Here is a 20,969-nt window from a genome sequence, read left to right as displayed (position 1 = left end):
CACCCCCTCTACAACAATCACCCCTCCACCTCCTACAACAACCCCCCACACTCCCTCTACAACAATCACCCCTCCACCTCCGTCTACAACAACCCCCTACACCCCCTCTACAACAATCACCCCTCCACCTCCGTCTACAACAACCCCCTACACCCCCTCTACAACAATCACCACCCCTCCACCTCCTACAACAACCCCCCACACTCCTTCTACAACAATCACCCCTTCCACCTCCTACAACAACCCCCCACACCTCCTCTACAACAATCACACCTCCACCTCCTACAACAACCCCCTACACCCCCTCTACAACAATCACCCCTCCACCTCCGTCTACAACAACCCCCTACACCCCCTCTACAACAATCACCCCTCCACCTCCTTCAACAACCCCCTACACCCCCTCTACAACAATCACCCCTCCACCTCCTACAACAACCCCCTACACCCCCTCTACAACAATCACCCCTCCACCTCCGTCTACAACAACCCCCTACACCCCCTCTACAACAATCACCCCTCCACCTCCTTCAACAACCCCCTACACCCCCTCTACAACAATCACCACCCCTCCACCTCCTACAACAACCCCCTACACCCCCTCTACAACAATCACCACCCCTCCCCCCACCAACCCCCCCAACCACACACCCCCCCACACCCACCATACACCCCCCACCCCAAACCACACCCCCCACAACAATAACCAATCACCCCTCCACCTCCTACAACAACCCCCTACACCCCCTCTACAACAATCACCCCTCCACCTCCCTCTACAACAACCCCCCACACCCCCTCTACAACAATCACCACCCCACCTCCCTCTACAACAACCCCCCCACACCCCCCCTACAACAACCCCCTACACCCCCTCTACAATAATCACCACCCCTCCACCTCCTACAACAACCCTCCACACTCCCTCTACAACAACCACCCCTCCACCTCCTACAACAACCCCCCACACCCCCTCTACAACAATCACCCCTCCACCTCCTACAACAACCCCCTACACCCCCTCTACAACAATCACCCCTCCACCTCCTCCAACAACCACCCACACTCCCTCTACAACAATCACCCCTCCACCTCCTACAACAACCCCCTACACCCCCTCTACAACAATCACCTCTCCACCTCCCTCTACAACAACCCCCCACACCCCTTCTACAACAATCACCCTTCCACCTCCTACAACAACCCCCCACACCCCCTCTACAACAATCACCCCTCCACCTCCTACAACAACCCCATACACTCCCTCTACAACAATCACCCCTCCACCTCCTACAACAACCCCCAACACCCCCTCTACAACAATCACCCCTCCACCTCCTACAACAACCCCCTACACCACCTCTACAACAATCACCCCTCCACCTCCTACAACAACCCCATACACTCCCTCTACAACAATCACCCCTCCACCTCCTACAACAACTCCCTACACCCCCTCTACAACAATCACTCCTCCACCTCCCTCTACAACAACCCCCCACACCCCCTCTACAACAATCACCCCTCCACCTCCTACAACAACCCCCCACACCCCCTCTACAACAACTCCCTACACCCCCTCTACAACAATCACCCCTCCACCTCCCTCTACAACAACCCCCCACACCTCCTCTACAACAATCACACCTCCACCTCCTACAACAACCCCCTACACCCCCTCTACAACAATCACCCCTCCACCTCCGTCTACAACAACCCCCTACACCCCCTCTACAACAATCACCACCCTACCCCTATCTACAACAACCCCCTACACCCCCTCTACAACAATCACCCCTCCACCTCCTACAACAACCCCCTACACCCCCTCTACAACAATCACCCCTCCACCTCCCTCTACAACAACCCCCTACACCCCGTCTACAACAATCACACCTCCACCTCCTTCAACAACCCCCTACACCCCCTCTACAACAATCACCACCCCTCCACCTCCTACAACAACCCCCTACACCCCCTCTACAACAATCACCACCCCTCCACCTCCTACAACAACCCCCTACACTCCCTCTACAACAATCACCCCTCCACCTCCTACAACAACCCCGTACACCCCCTCTACAACAATCACCCCTCCACCTCCTACAACTCCCTACACCCCCTCTACAACAATCACACCTCCAACTCCTACAACCCCCTACACCCCCTCTACAACAATCACCCCTCCACCTCCTACAACTCCCTACACTCCCTCTACAACAATAACCCCTCCACCTCCTACAACAACCCCATACACTCCCTCTACAACAATCACCCCTCCACCTCCTACAACAACCCCCTACACCCCCTCTACAACAATCACCCCTCCACCTCCTACAACAACCCCCCACATTCCCTCTACAACAATCACCCCTCCACCTCCTACAACAACCCCCTACACCCCCTCTACAAAAATACCCCCTTATACAACTTCTACGACAACTCCCTCTCCACCACCATTCTCCTATACTCCGTCTACTACCAAAACATCAACCCCGTATCTCTCTTCTACATCAGTAACCTCTGCTTCTCTGTCTACATCACGTAAGTCTGATTCTCCTTTATCTTATTTGTTTATATAAAACAAACAGTATTTAAGTTTAATTTTGCTGTGACTTAGTTTAGAGTCATCAAGCCATTTTAAGATCTTGATAGTAACCAGTACTGGCTGAAAATATTCTCCGGATCACTTTTTAAATATTTAATTTATGGGCACCTATGGGCTCTTTACTTATAATTAGAAGGTCTTGAGTTTAAATCCTCTTATTTTGTTATTTTACCCTTAATATTCTCAAAAGTAAATATGGTTAGGGTCTAGTGTGCTATTTCTGACATTATTTAATTTCTCCACAGATTCCACCACATTTTCAGTAATTACTGGTACTCGTCGTCAATCAACACATGGACAGAATAAAATAACAACAACACAAAAACCACCATGCCCTTGCATTTTGAATGGAACTCATTTTAATCCTGGTGAGTTAGACTTTTTACACACTTATGGAGAGTTTATTATTTATTATACACACATATAATTCATATTTATTTCCCCTTTTTTGTAATCATTTTTTGGTAACAAAATAACAACATAAAATAGAAAAACAGCCTCCTTTTCTATTATATCCTTTCCCTTCACCTCTCTTGGGTGGTAATCACCTCTGCTCCCAAACCGTCCCACAGAGAAGCCCCGATTAACTGAATCAACAAGTTGAGCATGGTGATGAACTCACTGGAGCTTAGATCTTGTCGGCTGTATCTATTGTCGAGAGGTAAAATGGAAATTGTTCCAAACAGCATCAGAAGAAATGCTTTCCTTTATACAAGGTACATATCTTTATCAAATGTCATGATCTCAGCAAAAGAAAGTAGAGCCAGGACACCAGTTTCAAAGATTAGAGATGTGATTATTCTAGAATAAAAAAAGTACTCTGGACAAAAAAATTATGTGAAGTCACTTAATAAGGCATTGGGCCACCACATGTGGCCACTGCAGTCTGTATGTGCCTATACCCTAGAGTCCACCCATGTCTGTAGTTCTGTACCACTCTTCCATGAGAAAGTCAATCAACCATACAGTACCTGATTGGTGATTGAAGTGGAAAAAACACTCCTGGTCATAGTTCCTGAAGACCCCATAAAAACCCAGCTGGGTTCAGATGTGGTAACTGAGAATGTCATGACATACAGTATGGATGACATACAGTATGGATGATGAGATGAGTGTCATCTCATCAAATTGTTGTGCGACCACACATGCTCTGTGCATGGAGGCGTAGTAATCATCCTGGAGATCACCCCTCCCTGCAGGAAAGAATTGCTTCAGGATGGGGTGAAGACCATTAAGTAGCAATTAGCTTTGTCCTTATCTTCTAAGGGAATGAGTGCATACAAACCATGCCAAGAAAATTGCACTTTAGAACCTTGCTGAGCCACCAGAAGCCCTCACTGCTGTTGTAGTCTTCTTTAGGTTGGCCACAAACCTTTTTGTCTGTCAAGAATAAGATGAAGGATGAATAACCTGACCCCATTGCATTTATCCCCTGTTCAACAGTCTCTTGCCAGTAGTCTTTGCACCACTGGACTCTCAAACATTGACACTTGTGAGGAGCAGTTTGTGCCCTGATATCCAACTGTGGATATGATGCTCTCCAGACTATTCGGTGGAGGGTTTTTGATAAAACTAACTGTGGACTGTGCACAAGTTGAAATTTGCAGTCAATTGCAAATTGATGCTCACCTGTTTATCTTGCACTTCAAAACCCCCACTGCTGTCTTTCCTGATGATGTCTTCCCTCTGAGTTCCATGCCAACATCACTTTAGACATCATTTCTTGTGAAACATTAGCATTTTGAGCTGTTATGATGACTGGAAGCCATGCCAAATGCACCCCAACAAGCACCCTTCACTATCACTGCTAACCATTATTCTAGGCAAAGAGGCCTATCCAGCATTAATATACATGACTCAAGGCATACTGGGATGTCATTTCTTTCATTAGTGCATGAGTCACACTTGTGTGGAAACTCTTGTTTTCCACATACTTGGTGTGCCTCATTTACGGAGAAGTTTCTAGTTCTTCCAAGAGTACCTCTACTTCTGTTGAGTTTGGTAGCAATACAGAACAATACAGAACAAGCAATAAAGTGAAAGGCAATAGTTTTGTTTGAAGTAATTATCAGTAATGATCTTCTTTCTAAATTCTGAGAAGACTGACCTCACTATTTACAAAAATCATTTGTGTTCAATATTGTGAATCCTTTCACATCTGACATGGAAATTGTAGATGTGAATTGTAGATTTATTCTTAAAATAAATTAATTAATTTTTGTTTTTCATTTATTTTTCTGCAGGAATGAATATAAGTGTTGTTAGAAATACAAATGGATTCTGCAATTACACTGTCTGTTCTGTTGCTTGTAAGATTGAGACAAAACAAGAGCCATGTCCTTTTGACTGCCCAACATGGAATAAAACAGTGAGTAAATTCTGCTAATGGTTTGGTTGATGTTCAACCAAACATTGTTGAGACCTTCAAGTAACATTCTCATAGGTTCAACAACCATTTTACACAGAGTAATTTCAGATTCATTAAGAAGTATTCATATAATAATTATAATTTCTTATTCAGGAATAGAATACTGTATATTGGTATGCACTAGTGAAGGTACTTATTACAGGAAACATAAATTTATCAACAACAACTAGTTGCCTGTCTGCTAGTTGGTTTCTTTGAGTAAACATGTATTAAAAACTAAATAACGTGTTAGAGTTAATTGGAAACCAACATCACTTGGATACAAGAGAGTATAATATGGTACTGAACACTTTGTTTTTGTAAATGATTTGTGTTGAAATTAAAAAGTATTTCATAAACAGTATTATTTCTTGTAATCATGAATGGAAAGATCAAGAAAAAATGAGAGTAATTGTGATACTTTAAGAAGGTCCATATTTCCATATTTATTTTTAGTTAATTCTGCTTTACTAATTATGTTACAACAACCTGTGGCACAGTGACTATACTATAGGTAGAAATACATTCCCCATAGCAATTTTGGTAATGTGGTCCAGAGAAGAATCTGTATTATGTCTGAACCTATAGCCTTCTCACACCATCAAAATGATATTAACCTTAGAACGAGCAAAGAAAAGCAATAAAATGATTGCCTCCTCTCACTGGCCCATGTTCTCATGTAGTTATACTGTATATAGAAAAATGACATGGGTCAATAAAGAAGTGGAACAGTTATCTCTATGCTGAAAATGAGAAGAAAGGAACATTTGTGCCAATACCTTTCAGCACAGCAGATACCTTAGAGGTAATTTAATCTTACAAATGAAATCCTAGACAAAGCTTTATTTATAATGCAATCCTATTACAGTAACATGTACAGTAGCTGATGTTGTCTGGCACTATTCTTTCTGTACATCAGATGAACAGGTGGCTATAAAGTTCACGCCTGATGACTTGCTCAAAAAGTAACAGTCCTCAGCAAATGGTTTCCATGCCTGTTTCAGGTATTTGCTGAATTCATCATCTTGAGCCCCTCAAACAAAACCCAAAGGTAAACTAGATAAGCGTACATGATTTCATTGTAATACATGTTTTCTATTAAATACAGTTAAATGAGGTCTTCTGGCTCAGTAATTGCAAGAAGGTTATATGCATTGGGAATGATACAATACAGCCAGTCCCCTATGAATGCCCACCCACCACAAAGATCTCCTGTTCTAACGGAAGAACCCCAGTGTTGGTTTCCGATGAGAACACGTGCTGCCAGCATTATGAATGTGACTGTGAGTATTCTTTTACACTTCTGCACAAAGAGACTGGACTAGACTGTATGTAAAATCTCTGTATTTAACAATCTAGGTTAAAAGTTATAATTGAAATTTTAAGGTTTTATTTCTGCTACAAGTAAATCCTCATTAATTGCAATTGAAAAAACAAACATCTTATCCTAGGTAATGTAATGTATTTAGCAAGATGTTGTAACTAATTGCAGTGTTGCACCTTCACACAGACCGCTACAGATTGGTGCCAAAGTAAAACAAGATCATAAAGTCAAACTGGTTTTGTGTTTGCAGGCTTCTGTACTGGCTGGGGAGACCCCCATTATGTCACCTTCGATGGACTTTATTACAGCTTCCAGGGCAACTGCACTTATGTTTTGGTGCAAGAAATCATACCTAAATATGATCAATTTAAGATTTATATCGACAATGTCCAGTGCAACCTGCGAGATAATGTGTCTTGCCCGCGTTCGATCATGGTTTCTTATGGCACACAAAAAATCACCTTGATTAATAAAGATGTCACAGGCAAAGTCAAACTGCAGGTCAGTATGTATTGCAAGAATGTCAAATAATTTCTGCTGTATACATTTCTGCATTCATTAACTTCTCATAACCGTATGAAACAGTTTTCTAAGTACATATCCTACATTGATGTGACTTGTCTTTAATTTTGATCATCTTCATAGATTAATTTCCTGAGAAGCCAGATTAAACATCTTCAACTATTAAGCTTCTCCTCACAACATTGAGAAAAACATTATTTTTCTCTAAGTCATTCAGCACCAAAGCTTATCATGTGTACATTCAGTAATCTGTATTACAAAATAAAACTAAATGTATAAATGAATACAATATATTTTATTAGAGTTTATTTAATCTAATTTCTGTGTTTTCACCATACTGTATCTAAGTAATCTTACCATGCTGCCCAAAAAAGTCTTTAATTGGGCACAGATCCTAAGTGAGTCATATCAAAAGCCACATGTGGCTACTGTATATCTTCACCAAAGGCAAGAAAATGTACTTATTAGTTTTATGTATCATCTGAAACTTGAAATCAAAGATTTTTAAGCATGTCAAAAAGAATACGCTATTACAACTTGATCCGTTCAGCAGTATTGTTCCCGCTTTATTGCTTCTGTAACTTTTCCCTTATTGTTTTCTGTTTGAAGGTGTTGGTAAATGACAATGTCATTTCATTGCCTTTCACTGGGAATGGCACAGAGGTCTACAGTGCTGGCATTAACGTGGTGCTGCAGATACCAGAGATTAATGCTGTGGTGACCTTCGGTGGAATTGCCTTCACTATCAATCTACCTTACAGGTTATTTGGCAATAACACACAGGGACAATGTGGTAAGGCCAATACATTTGTCCCGTATAAACATTATTTTACACGTCACCTGTCGGACACCTCAAAGTGGCTTGCATTGAAAATCCAAAGGAATAATAATAACCTACAAATGTGAAAGAATAATAAGGGAATGGAAAAGGTTTAAGCCATGACTTAATAACACATGAAATCATGCTTAGTAGAGGGAGAAGACCCCACAATTTTGGATCATAGGAACAATATGTCTGGTCCCTAAAAAATGCAATACAGTATGTACTGTGATCTTGTAAATCTGAGAAGAAAACAGAATGACAAGCAGATCTGTCAGGTACTCTGGAATTAGACCAGTCTTTAAACACAACAACACCATTCTCAACTCAATCTGATATTTCCAAGGTAACCAATATCAGGAATATAAAACTGGATTGATGTGATTACATAATTTAATTTTATCTAATATATATTGTGTATTAAATAATCTAACATTTTTTCAACTTCAGCTCCACCAATACACTACTTTTGCTGTGTTTTAAAAGAAATCACTAAAATATTCTCCTTAAAGATTCGAGGAATTGGATGTTGCAAGCTGTTCACTGTTATACACGCAGTCTTCCTCTAGAGTGTTAGAAGCTTTAGCTTCTGTGTGAAAAATGATTTGCCATGTAAGGTTGTATGTTTTGAAGAAAAACATCTCAGCAATAGAATTTGTGCCTTCTGGAATTAATTTGAGCACTGTGTGAATAATAATAGTGAAGAAGACCTATTTATACAGTAACTGGAAAAGACTGAGAGAAGGAAATATTTTCTCTCCTCAGGAACCTGCAATAACAACCAGGCGGATGACTGCATGCTTCCTGGAGGCCGGCTGGTCAAGGACTGTGCTGTGATGGGAGACCACTGGGTGACAAACAAGAGCAAGCCCTACTGCATCCCACCTGTAGTGCCCACCAGCAAACCTTCAAGCCCCACCAAACCCCCCTGCAAACCTGACTCTGTCTGCGACATCATTGGGTCCAAGTAAGATAATAAAACAGTCCAACAGAGACCCATTCATTGACACAGGGTGTCAGAATCTTTTTCCAAAAGATTGCAGACTCCTTCAGTTTCACCTGTGCTCTTAATTGAACTAATATCTCACAGCCCCCTACAAAGCCTGCAGAACTCTGCCCTTAGAAGACTTCAATTTACATACCCAAAGCTTATCATAATCTCAGTGAGTGATGAATTTAATCACTGATTTTGCACTCTGAACTGATTGTGCAACTGCACTGACTCCTGTTGCCCAGTGATGGACTGCCTGCATGTTGGTATCCGCAGGGTGTTTGCAGAGTGCCACAAGGTTCTCCCTCCAGAGCCTTTCTACCAGGGCTGTGTGTTTGACAGCTGCCACATGAAGAACAGCTCCATTGAGTGCTCCAGCGTGCAGACCTACGCCTCCATGTGCGCACAGCTGGGCGCCTGTGTGAGCTGGAGAGATGCCACGAAAGGGATATGCCGTAAGTGCCTCCATCTGAAGCTGGGAGAAATCTGGTATAGACTCACACGACATGTGGCCGGTCTGTTTCAATATCTTATAGAAAAGGATAGTGGGTTGTAAGGGATGTACATTCATGTATACTTAGCTCCTGAAGCTGTAGCTTGAGAAAACTGCGTCATTGTTTGGTTTGGGAATTGTAAGATCTCAGTCCACAAGTCCCTGCAACGAATTGTCAGTACAGCAGAAAACATCATTGGAGCCTCCCTTCCGTCCAGTCAGGACATCTACTGTACCCCACACGCTGCACACACCAAGCCTTCAGGATCGTGGACGATCCCTCCCACCCCTCCTGCAACCTCTTTGCCCTCCTACCATCTGGTAAAAGGTATTGCAGTACACAGCCCAGCTCCACCAGACTCTGTCATAGCTTTCTTCCACAGGCTGTCAGGCTCCTCAACACCCTGGTACCTACTGCACCTACTCCAAATCTGGAAACCCAGCTCTTTTTTGCCTAATGTCAGGCACACTGTCTGATGTATTTTTTGCACAATCCTGTAAAGTAAATTGCACTATGCAAATTGCACTTTATGTACCCTGTACCCTGTCAGAAATGTCTATGTCTATAGCATTGTCTTGTCAGTGTCTGTCTGTATTCGCCAGACCTGGAGAACGATATCTCGCTCCTCTGTATACTTGTATATGGCTGGACTGACAAATAAACTTGAACTTGAACAGTTTCATATTGGTAAACTGGAAACATAACAAGTTTATTAAAAGGTATCCCAGAAAAATATTCATTGATCACTTAGCCAAACAAAGCCAAGGGAAAAATTAACCAAATGCCAAAAGGATTGCTGTAGAAAGTAAAACTTTCCTAACACTATACAATGCTTTGCAAAAGTTTTTATTCCTGCAAACAATGGCAAACTTTGCACCATCCCAGTGTTCAAGGTTAGTAGATGTATCCAAAAAGGCTGGCAGCTGTAATTACTGCCAAAGGTGTTTCCATCAACTAGTGACTCAAAGGAGTGAATGCTAATGCAGTCAGCATGTTTTAATTTTGATTTTTCTTTGTAGTTCTTGCTAACATTTAACTTCTTTTACTCATTAAAGTGTTTATATCAAGCATTCAAGTTTTTTAAAAAATATATTCACTCTAAAAAAGTGTATTCATCATTTGTAATTAATCAGAATGCAAAACGGAAGGGGAAGAATACTATTTCAAGGCACTGTAGACTGCACAATACCATAAAGTTTACTCCTCCTGACACACCAAGGCACTATCGATACTATTTTTGCCGGGTGTTTTATTTTACATAAATGGCATCACACGTTTTCTGTTTTACAGCCCCTACTTGCCCGCCCAACTTGGTCTACAAGTCATGTCATCGTGCAAAGCAGCTCACTTGTGATGACAAGTAAGTTATTAGGCAGATGAAGAAAGAAGAATGTACTTTCCAGTCAGGTTATGAACATCTATGTCTGGTGTGTGTTTCAAGTCAGTGAACCAAGTGCAAACTGCAAGTGTTATTGAAGGAAAAAGTGTAAAGATTTCTTCTACTCAGTTATATTTTTTTTTATTCTGGAGAACTTCACAGAAGCTTCAAATACCAGTAACAAACACAATCCAGTTCACACCGTTGAAAAGGTAAAAGAGGGAGGAATAGGTTAAAATAGTTGGACAACAGCATTAATATTCTCTTTTTTAATTTGGATTTTATTTTTTTTTCTCAGCCCATACGAAGACCAGGATATCATCCCACTGATAACAGAAGGCTGCTTTTGTCCTGATGGGACTACAATGTACAATAAGCAGACTCAAATCTGTGTAAAAGAATGTGGTGTGTATATTTATTTTCCATTTTGTCTGGAGAGATGCTGTTTGTTTTGGAGCAAATTGAGGAGGGTTAGTTAGACTGCTAGTATAGTCTCCCTTAATTAACTGGTACTGTATGAGTCAAGGTCGCAGACAGGAAAAAACAGTGAAAAAGGCTGCCCTTATCTGAACCTGAATGTGGAATTCTTTGACTTCTATTCTACTAAAGGGTTATTGATAGAAAGCATGTTCAAACACAAGGCATCTTATCACCACTCGGCAAACAATGTTGGCCAGACAGAGGTGAGAGACTGTACAGATGCTTGGGAACATCTGGAGGATGACCGTGTATGGACAGATGCTTGGGAACATCTGGAGGATGACCATGTATGGACAGATTTCAACTCCCTCCTCCGGGAGGGAGTTGAAATTGCATTTCCCTTGCATTTTGGATGTTACCGAGGTCACAGCAGCAGTTACATTCGTAGTTGTAAGACAACAGGTGTGGATGACATTCACCTGAAGATGTTAAAAAGTTCTGAGAAAAAGGGGTTGATGGTTAATACATTTTAATGTTGAGTGAAGGTACAGGGCCTCTGGATTGGCAAACTGGGGTGCAGGAAAAAGGATGTGTTCCAACTATAAGGGGATCACATGTCCCAGCCTCTCTGGAAAAGCTTATGCCAGAGTGTTGGAGGGGAGATTCCATCCTTCAGCTGAATCACAAAATGTTAAGGAAAAATGCAGAACCTGTCCCAGCTTTTTGCTCCCTTGAAGATATGTGAATGTTTATTGGGGTTGATAATCCAGTTTACCTCTGTTTTGTAGACCTAGAGAAAGAAAATGCCCTGTAGGACCTGTCTCACCATAAGAACAGACAAGACACTGTGTTCTTTACCTACTGTTTTTATAGAGAGACCTAATAAAAAACAGCTGTATTAGGTTCCTTTCTTATGTGAATGCCTGCACTTATTTCCTTTTAAACTGCCCTCTTAAACTTAAACTGATCTTAAACTGCCCTCTAGCTCAGAGACACAGACATTTCAGAGTTACAGCAATTCTAAAGCATCCAAAGGCAAGTGTATTCTCAGTTCCTCTGCCTCTCACTCTGTCAGGCACTTTATGTTCATGATCCTATAGCTTGGTATAAAAATATATTCATTTGATATGTTTGTATCAGATTATTTGTACATAGCTGATTACTAAGAAATGGGGTTCCACAACTGCTGGTCCCGAGCCTGTGTAGCAGCAGAAGCATTATTAGAGTCCATTACAATTTGACCTGGTCTATCAGCTATACCACCAGACATCTCAACGTAGCAGCCTCTCCACTACAGTCAATAAGGGTCTATTTAGAGCTCAGATTCAGTTTGTAATATCTAGCCAAGACACTGCTGTATCTGCACCTCCACAGTATCCTACTGACCTGGCTCACATTCGCTCTTTGTTTCCACAGGTTGCATGGATCCAAATCGTAAAGCTCGACAGGTGAGGTGCTGTTCTTACACATCAACATACTGTATGCTACACTTACCAGGGGACAACGTGAGCCTTCCCTGACCTTGCTGATATAAGACAGGTGTGGCTGGGAGGCTCTAGTACGAGGTCTGTCTGTGATTCTTCTATTTCTGCCCTAGTTCGGGGAGACATTTGAGTACAACTGCCAGAACTGTATCTGTGACGTCAACATGAAAGGAGTGAGGTGTGAGCCAAAGAAATGTCCAGTGAAGCCCAAACCTGTCTGCAGTGCGCCAGGCTTTGTCATCACCAGTGAGACCAGCTCCACGGACGCCTGCTGCAATGAGCTTGTCTGCAGTAAGTTCATTTCATGACCAAAAGAGTAGTCTGCACCGACACTCAACCATCACTTGGCCTCTGTCACAGAAGAAAGGAGGAACCTGCTCTTCCAATCATCCGCCATGTGGCTGCTTCAACCACACATTAAAAATACATCTTGGCTATGTCACATTTTCAGCTCAAGATGTTTGTCTAAATGCATGTATTCTTGGGAACACGTTATCACTGCCTCAGTTGTTTGTGTTGGTGAAGTGGCGGACAGTCTTGCATTGCCTCTTGCTGTTTCTCTTCAGGATGTAATGCCAGCACCTGCCCACCCACTCAGACAAACTGCCCAGTGGGATTCAAGCCTGTTGTCGTTATCCCTGATGGAAAATGCTGCCCAGAATATAAATGCGGTAAAGGCATTGTTTAATTAATTCATTCTGCAAGCACAGAGCATAAAGGAATGACACTTGGTCAGTTTCCACAATGTGTAAAACATTGTTTTGTGAACCACACATAATGCCTGAAATTGTGTGGTCCCTGCTTTATTGTACTTATAAGTCATCTGACAATAGCCAATGAAACAGCAATTTAAAGAAATACTGTATATAGAAATTTTCCTTAATTTAACACAAAACACAAAGAGCTAGAAGAGGAGCTGTATTGTAGGATTTAGTACCTGGTATGTTTGGAAACCATTGGTTTTCCTTTAACAAACAGTATATGCCGATAACAGATCTCAGCATGAATAACACATTAGTAAAATCTGCTGTCAAGTCTTGGTATAAACAGCAGAACAGTTTCGTGATGTCATAACTGGAAACAGTTTGATGTCAATAACAGAAACCAGTTTTTACAGGGGAATGGAGTCAGATATGATGTGATCTTTAAAAACTAAGATTAGTGCTCTGATGGGATCATTTGGTATATAAGAAAATATCAAGCATCAATGATTTTTCTTATGTTTCTTAATGTTTTTGTTTTTTAGAGAAAAAGGGGGTTTGTGTTTACAGCAACACAGAATATCAGGTAACCAGTTAGAGGATTTATTATTGTATTTATATTCATGTATTTGTGAACGTGCAGTATTCTACAGAGTATTCTCTGTTCTTCCCAGCCCGGATCCAGTGTTCCAGTGGATAAATGCCAGCTGTGCTCCTGCACCAAGGATATAAATCTCACAACCCAGCTCAACATTATCAGCTGTGTACCCGTGCCCTGTACTAAGACCTGTCAAGAGGTAAGGCTTTCAGCCAATGCACAGTGCCTTGTATCTCAAGATATTTAATTACAAAGACTGATAATATCACTATGGATATGTTTTCCAGGGTTTCCAATATGTCCAGTCTACCACGGACTGCTGTGGAAAGTGTGTGCAGACTCACTGTGTCATCAAAGTGGATGGCACCATCCACATACTCCAGGTCTGCTGAGTTATTTATTGTATATATATATATTATTTGTGGAAAAAACATATTCAAACACCATAAAATAGGATGCAAAAATGAAAATATCTCTTCATTTCTCACACTACATGAACTTCTTTTTCACTTTTCTACCTAAGGACTCCTGAAACATGGTCGAACAGCTACAATGTAACCCCTGTGTAATAAGGCTTCGATTGTGTCCATGATAGCACCATGGACCCAGCAGTCAGAAGTACCATATCAATAATATGAAGACAGGCCAGGATCCTGGTATCAGGAGAGGGCATGACTGGAGGTTCCTAATGCTGGACCAGCTCTGTTTAGCTGCAGTCAAACCAGCCAGCCAGATCCTTTCTGCCACTAAGAGGCGCAGAGTTGTCATGATTCACAGGGATACTAAATGTGAACACGGAATAATCCTATTTAGAAAAATGGGACCCAACCTATTCTGAACTAGTCAGGACTGTTATCTGCACTATCATAACTGCATTTTTTGATACATAGAACATTTGAGTCACAAGAGGGAGATTAACTCTTTAGTTTCTTCAAGGCTGAGGAGGAAATAAGTCCAGTTTCTTTCATGTCCCTGTCACCTAAGACCTTCAGAAATGAAAATCTCCACCTAAACACACATCTCAGAAATGAGGGACAACAAAAAACTCAAAAGAAAATAGGTGGATGGAGCCTTATTGTTGAGCAGGCTTGCCAGAATCCTGGTCAGGTGATCTCCTACTGTTTTTAGCATTAGCAAGACTGCCAGCTATCAATACTGATTAACACCACGTGCTTACTTCTGTCTTCCAAGCCTGGAGATAATTGGTCGCCTCCTGGAGACAAGTGTGAGCAGCACAACTGTGAGATAATCAGCAACACTTTTGTCTCCACCAAAACCACGATTCAGTGCCCTCCATTCAACGAAAGCAAATGCCAGCCTGTAAGTGCACAGAAACCTAAAGTAATTACTTGTTAAAAACTTTGCTTTCTTCATTTGGATAGCAGAAAATGTTTCCTGCTGAGATTTCTTGATTTTCTTTTAATCTAATTTATATTTCAATTTTTTTTTTATTCATCTCAATAATATCAAGACAGGCCAGGATCTTTTCACTATTGACGTGTGTCTTCCTATCAACTATCCTGGTCTGATCATGTCTGTTTAACATACCCTCTGGTTCATATTTACCTCCTTTACAGTTCCTTTCACCCTAAATATGCTAAAACAATCAGTTTAATAGACACTGGGATTGCTTTTCAAAATGTCACTCTCAGCCGAGCCAGAAACAGTCATGTTTGTCCAGTCATTTTTTTATTGCAGACACCGCCCTGCTATTTACATCAGATATCAGGAAGAATACTGGCTGATCGTTACAAAGATGAAAGATTTCCCTGCTCACAGTTCACCACTTTACCTCCCCCTATTATTAACTCACTGATCATCTTTGTGTTCTGGATTTAAATATTCTTACAAAAGGAAAGTACTGTATCGGAATCTCATACTCAGATTGTGTTCACATATTTCTCATTTACAAATGCAGTCTTTCACACTTCCCCCAGAATTAAATTTAAAAAGCTGTATTGGCAAATAGTTGCTTTTCTGACACATCTACAGATATTTTAACTCCTCTGCCATTTTCTCTTTTCCCTTTACTTGTAACTGGTAGCACTGCATTCAGCTGATGACAACAAAATGTGCATACTCTTAAACTTGTAAATGAGTTTTCTTATTTACTTCCCAGGAATAAAGCAATTATCTCTAGAATCTATTTAATGTTTATTTTACATGTTAATTTCCGTTGTGATAATGCAGGGTTAAAATCGTCGCCGCGGTTATCGCCGGGTTTGTCCGATATCTGGGGGCAGGAGAGGCGTCGCTCTGAATGTATTTCTGTTAAAACAGCCTTAAAGCTCAGTTGTTAGGGAAATCTCGAGAGAAAGTTGCGCCTACGCTAGAATCTGGCTCGTCCTCTTGTGCAGCTCATTCACCCGGATCCCGGAATGACACTCTCACACGGGTGTGACGCTCACCTGTATCCCCTCTCCCTTGACGCCCTCTAGCGGTAACCTCAGATATAGACTGATTCTCTGCTGTCACGCCGTACAGTGTACAGAGAAAACACAACACACAAAATCTCATCTTCTTCAGAAAGCAATAAAATACATTCAAATTATTTACTTTGCACTTTTAAATAGCAATATAAAAGGGAATTAGCATAAGCTAATTGAGGCGGACATTAAAGATACTGTATGCTCATACAGTATCTACAGTACTTGAAAACTGTTCTTAATATGTATGTATTCCCTGTAGGAGACCATTACGACTACTGAAGATGGTTGCTGTAAGACATGTAAGTATTATGAATACTAAACTTAATTAGGTGAAATTATAACAATTACAGGAATCTATGGGCCACATTTATTTTTTAGCAAAAAATATGACATCACATGTTAATTTGTCTTTTCTAATATGATTGATATTACATAAAGCATTATGGTTAGGGTTGATAATGTTGATAATAAAAAATCAGTACATTGTGGTACAGTTCCTTCACCCATTTATTCCTGACAAAGCATTCCAAACACTTTGAAAAGATGTAGGTGGGTTCAAGGTCACCACACCATAGTTCAACAGGTCACAGTCATTATTTTTACTTTTTGCAACTGTTAATGTACAATATATTAATAAACAGTAGTGATGTATTTAAATGTATCATATCTGTTCTTCGATAAATGTGGTAAATGGGTGTTGTCATACCAAGTTTGTGGAAAAGTTTTTTCATTTGAAGCAAAATGATCATTTTTTGTAGAGTAGATATCTGACTACTTATGAGATTTACATATTGTGAATGTTTTACTAATTTTACTAAAATGTATCAAGAGAACTCTTTACCTTTATAATTTAAAATGTAGTTAATGAAAAATGTAATGTAATAATTAAACTTAGCACATTCATAAATTATTTCATTGTGCTGTATGTATACAAATCTTAGCTTTGTAGCTTCACATGACAGTAGGCCATTGAGTGGATCTAGCTTGTTTGGTTTTTCATAGTTAAAATGTTCCAAGGATTATCTGTGATCCAACCTTCTTTTTTGGAAGAAGCCAGAGTATCAATGTCAACAATTTGGCTGGGGAGCTTGTTGCACACTCCCAAATCCTTCTGGGCAAAAACGTGCCTCCTGCTGTCAGTTTTTGCTAAAAAAACAGTATATATAAGTCACTGAATGTACTTATTATTTTTCACTTGGGTCTGGAAAATCAGACCATGAATGATCATGAAGTGTAGTTTTTCTATTTTCTAAAAATGATTGGTATTGCTTGTAAGCTCAGACCTGTTAGGTAGTTGTTTTACTTGTGGCAGATCTCCTCTTCTCCTTACTGATTGAATAAATAAGACTCTATCTTTATTTTTAATATGGACCCCATTAGCTTGATGTGCTGTGCTCTGTAAGTATGGCTAAATATTCTATGGTAGTTGTCTTTCAGCTAGGTCCATAAGGCGTAAGTCGCAGCCCGTGTTGTTTTTCCTCACAGGTACTGAGAAGACTTGCCAGGTGACCACAGTGAAAAGGAGCATCGCTCAGAATGGCTGCGAGTCCCCAGATGTCATAGAAATGACACAATGCGAGGGTGCCTGCAGCTCCTACTCCATGTGAGTTGCCCACGAATCACATTCTGAAAGGTGCCCATAGATGGGACAGTATTCTATTGCAGGATTAGCCTTAGCAGTGTAGATACCTATCTATGCAGCTGGGTGGACTGGGGGAGTCAGGATGAAGATCACAGTGAGGACTCGAACCCTTGATCCTCCTGTCGGCAGTCTAAAACTCTGGCTACCAATCTAGGATAATCTGCCCATTCCACTACTGACATTTTTGTTCATTTACGATCAAAATCTACTTTGCTTGTAACTGTGCAGGCCTAAATGGTGACTTTCACAGCATGGAAGCACACATAAAGTAATCCAAATATGGATTACAACCAGAAAGGAAACTCCTAGAGTTATCATAATGTCTTTGGATTCTACAGGCTCAAAAGAAATAGTGCCTAGATATCACTGATTTGATAAACTGCTCTGTGATCCCTTATACAATGGACAGAAACAAACACAAAACGTAATGACAAGCTAGGTATATCTTACACTAGAATTTCAGTAGGTGGAGTATTTTCCACAGAAAATGATGTACTGTTATGCAGATAAAGGCTTTCAACTAACAATACATGATCTATTTTGTGATACAATCTTTTTTTAATTGTCAGGCAAAATATAAAAAACAAACAAAACCATACAATCCCATTTTCTCCTCTACTGCCCTCTCTGGAGCCCAGGTAGTATCCTGCCCTCCATCTCTCCCCTCAGGTTATTATTGCAGTTCAAGTGGCAACTCCTTCCCTACCCAAAAGGGCACCTCCTCCCCAGCCCGTTGGAGCTGCTCAATGGACAGCTCCACATGAACACTGAGGTTCAGCGGTGCCAAAACAGGGCCGGCAGAGGCTATGCCCCCATCTTCATAGCAGTAATAACACCAGTCAGTCAAATTCACTCCTGTGGCACAGATAAAACTGATCAGCTTTAACTTAAGTAAACATGATACCACATAGCACAGATTGCCAGAGGTTAATATGAAGATCTCAGTTTGGTGGCAAGAGCAAAGAGACCAGTTCCACTGTGCAGATCTTTACATTCAGTATTATAATTAGGGACTGGAACAGACACACTGCGCCTCAGGGAACTCCATTAGCTTGCATTGCTGAATGATGGTGTATACAAAAAAGAAAACAGTACCCTATAAATTGTATGAGATTGGAGGTGTTAGGCTGTAAAGTACATACTTGTAGAAAGTTTCTTACCATTTTCTAAACTGTGAATTTCCAGATCGGACCACTAGGGGGAAACAAAGACATGCTATAGTGGGAACCTGTATTGTTTTTCCACCACATACTGTACACCCTGACCAGATAAGAAACATCAGGGCTGAAACATAATTTACATTTTTCAGAGAAATTCCAGAGTAAATGAAGTCTTGTAATTTGCAAGGAAAGACTTTCTTCTCATTGTTAAAGCAAACAGGAGCATCGGCATCAAACCAAAAAAGGTGCTATATGAATAACCAGAAATAATGTCTAAAGCTGAAAACATTCAAACTAAAATAATTAAATTTTAATCAGCTGACAATAATCCAAAAAAGAAGGAAGCAAAAACCATCTATTTTTATGGTACCCCATAAAGCTGGCTATGTAGTCAGTGCAGTGGATGGAGCTTTGGTCAACATAATATTTAACCTGACACACGTCTGCTTTGACTGTCTGAAAGAAGTGGTTAATATCCCTTTTCGCATGACAGAGGTCTGCTTTCAGTGTGCTGACACACATTTCTCTCATTGATCTGCATGTCTGGGCTGTCTGAGAAAGCTTAGGACTACAGTACTCATGCAGGACCATGCCACAGATGGTGTCATGAAATGGCAGAAAAGAAACTTCACGTGGTTTAAGATCCATTTTACAGTACATGACCTCCCTAGATGCTGAGGATAGATTCTGCACAGCCCAGCTTTAAGCTGTGGGATAGACACAACGATATATGAGTTGTTCTTTCTTATGCCCTTGCAGGTACTCTGTTGAGGCCGCCAGCATGCAGCGTAAGTGCTCCTGCTGCCAGGAGGTGAAGACTCACAACCGCACCATCCAGCTGATCTGCCCCGACGGGACCACCAGGCCCTACACCTACATCCACGTGGATGAGTGCGGCTGCCAAATCCCACAGTGCCGAGTGCCATAGCAGTGCGAGCACCTGGAGATCAGTAACACGCACAGGAAGGAAATGAGCTGCTGAGCTACTGTACTTGCCTTTGTATTCACATGTTTTTAGATAGATGACAACCCCACTATGCTTTTAAAATGTGCTACTTTGTTTCTGCCTTCTAAAAAAATCTTGACTTACTTTTTTGTGAAGGTGTCTTACACATATTCACTGTTTTTCAAAGGGGAAAATAAGTTTGCCTGATCCAATAAAAAGCAACATCAAAACAATTATCAAAATCTCTAAATTATTGCAATCTAAGAGTAACTAAAAGGAAACACTTAATTTATAAATCAGAGTTGGGGGCCTTTTTCATCTCAATTCCCACAACATACTGTACCTATGTTGCAAGTTCTTCAAATGATATGGCTGTAATTAACTGGAGAAACGCAACAGTGTACTGGAAGACACACTATTCTGAGTCAGTCCAGGTCTCCGATGGGATGTATACTGTAGATGATTAATGGGAGAACGATGGAAAATGTTTAGGGAATTATGGAGCACTCGCCACATTTTGTGTCTCCACAGTTTCTGCTCCAGCTCTAAAGCTGGACTAGCTGCCTCTCTGCCGAGGGTAAGCTTAGCTGTCCTTGGGAAATCAAGAGTGGACAAACATATTAATGAAGCAGAAATCTGTATTCAGAGCAGGTTACATATAACCCGCTGCAATCAACTATTGCTAACAGCTCAAATTCCCTACAGTATACCACAACACACAGTTATGAGGAATTGTGCGCTCTCCTGTGTGAGTTGGGTTATTTCTAAACAGGAATGTGAGCTGCTAGGAAAAACTGTGCAAACGTCTGTACAGTACTTTCTGAACTCCCTATGGCACAGTTACTGTGACCATTATCCTAAGCCATCAAGAGCAGAGACCCTCCTACTTAATAAACATCTTGCTGGCAAGGAGGGGATGTAGCTGTCAGCTGCCTTGTAGCTATGGGAGGTGCTGTTTATCTGGCAAAACTAGTCTGGAATGAACAGACAGTATTTAAAAAGGCTTTAAGGAAAACCACAGCCTGTGCCTTACTTCTGTAACTTG

General features: G+C 41.1%; 1 protein-coding gene across 1 annotated transcript; it reads left to right on the top strand.

The window, feature by feature from the left end:
* Positions 1-906: 906 nt before the first annotated feature.
* LOC148819672 (intestinal mucin-like protein) lies at positions 907-20,108 on the top strand. The gene is made up of 20 exons (XM_088934968.1): positions 907-2,544; positions 2,854-2,976; positions 4,852-4,976; positions 6,124-6,298; positions 6,590-6,840; positions 7,471-7,654; positions 8,447-8,648; positions 8,949-9,127; positions 10,457-10,526; positions 10,843-10,949; positions 12,381-12,412; positions 12,562-12,739; positions 13,015-13,119; positions 13,695-13,735; positions 13,824-13,946; positions 14,035-14,130; positions 14,939-15,067; positions 16,436-16,475; positions 17,662-17,779; positions 19,738-20,108. The coding sequence occupies exons 3-20, from the start codon at positions 4,854-4,856 to the stop codon at positions 19,904-19,906; spliced, it is 2,322 nt and encodes a 773-aa protein (XP_088791094.1). The 5' UTR covers positions 907-2,544; positions 2,854-2,976; positions 4,852-4,853; the 3' UTR covers positions 19,907-20,108.
* The last annotated feature ends 861 nt before the right edge of the window (positions 20,109-20,969 follow it).

Source organism: Atractosteus spatula, chromosome 16 (assembly GCF_055471065.1).
Source record: "Atractosteus spatula isolate fAtrSpa1 chromosome 16, fAtrSpa1.hap1, whole genome shotgun sequence".
Lineage (NCBI taxonomy): Eukaryota > Metazoa > Chordata > Actinopteri > Semionotiformes > Lepisosteidae > Atractosteus > Atractosteus spatula.
Note: the sequence above shows the minus strand (reverse complement) of the source record. Positions and strands in the feature narration are given on the sequence as shown.

Coding starts and splice junctions, on each gene's coding strand:
- LOC148819672 (XM_088934968.1), top strand. CDS start 4,854: ATGAATATAAGTGTTGTTAGAAATACAAATGGATTCTGCAATTACACT. Junction 13,120..13,694: donor CTGCCCAGAATATAAATGCG/GTAAAGGCATTG, acceptor TTTGTTTTTTAG/AGAAAAAGGGGGTTTGTGTT. Junction 16,476..17,661: donor AGATGGTTGCTGTAAGACAT/GTAAGTATTATG, acceptor TTTTCCTCACAG/GTACTGAGAAGACTTGCCAG.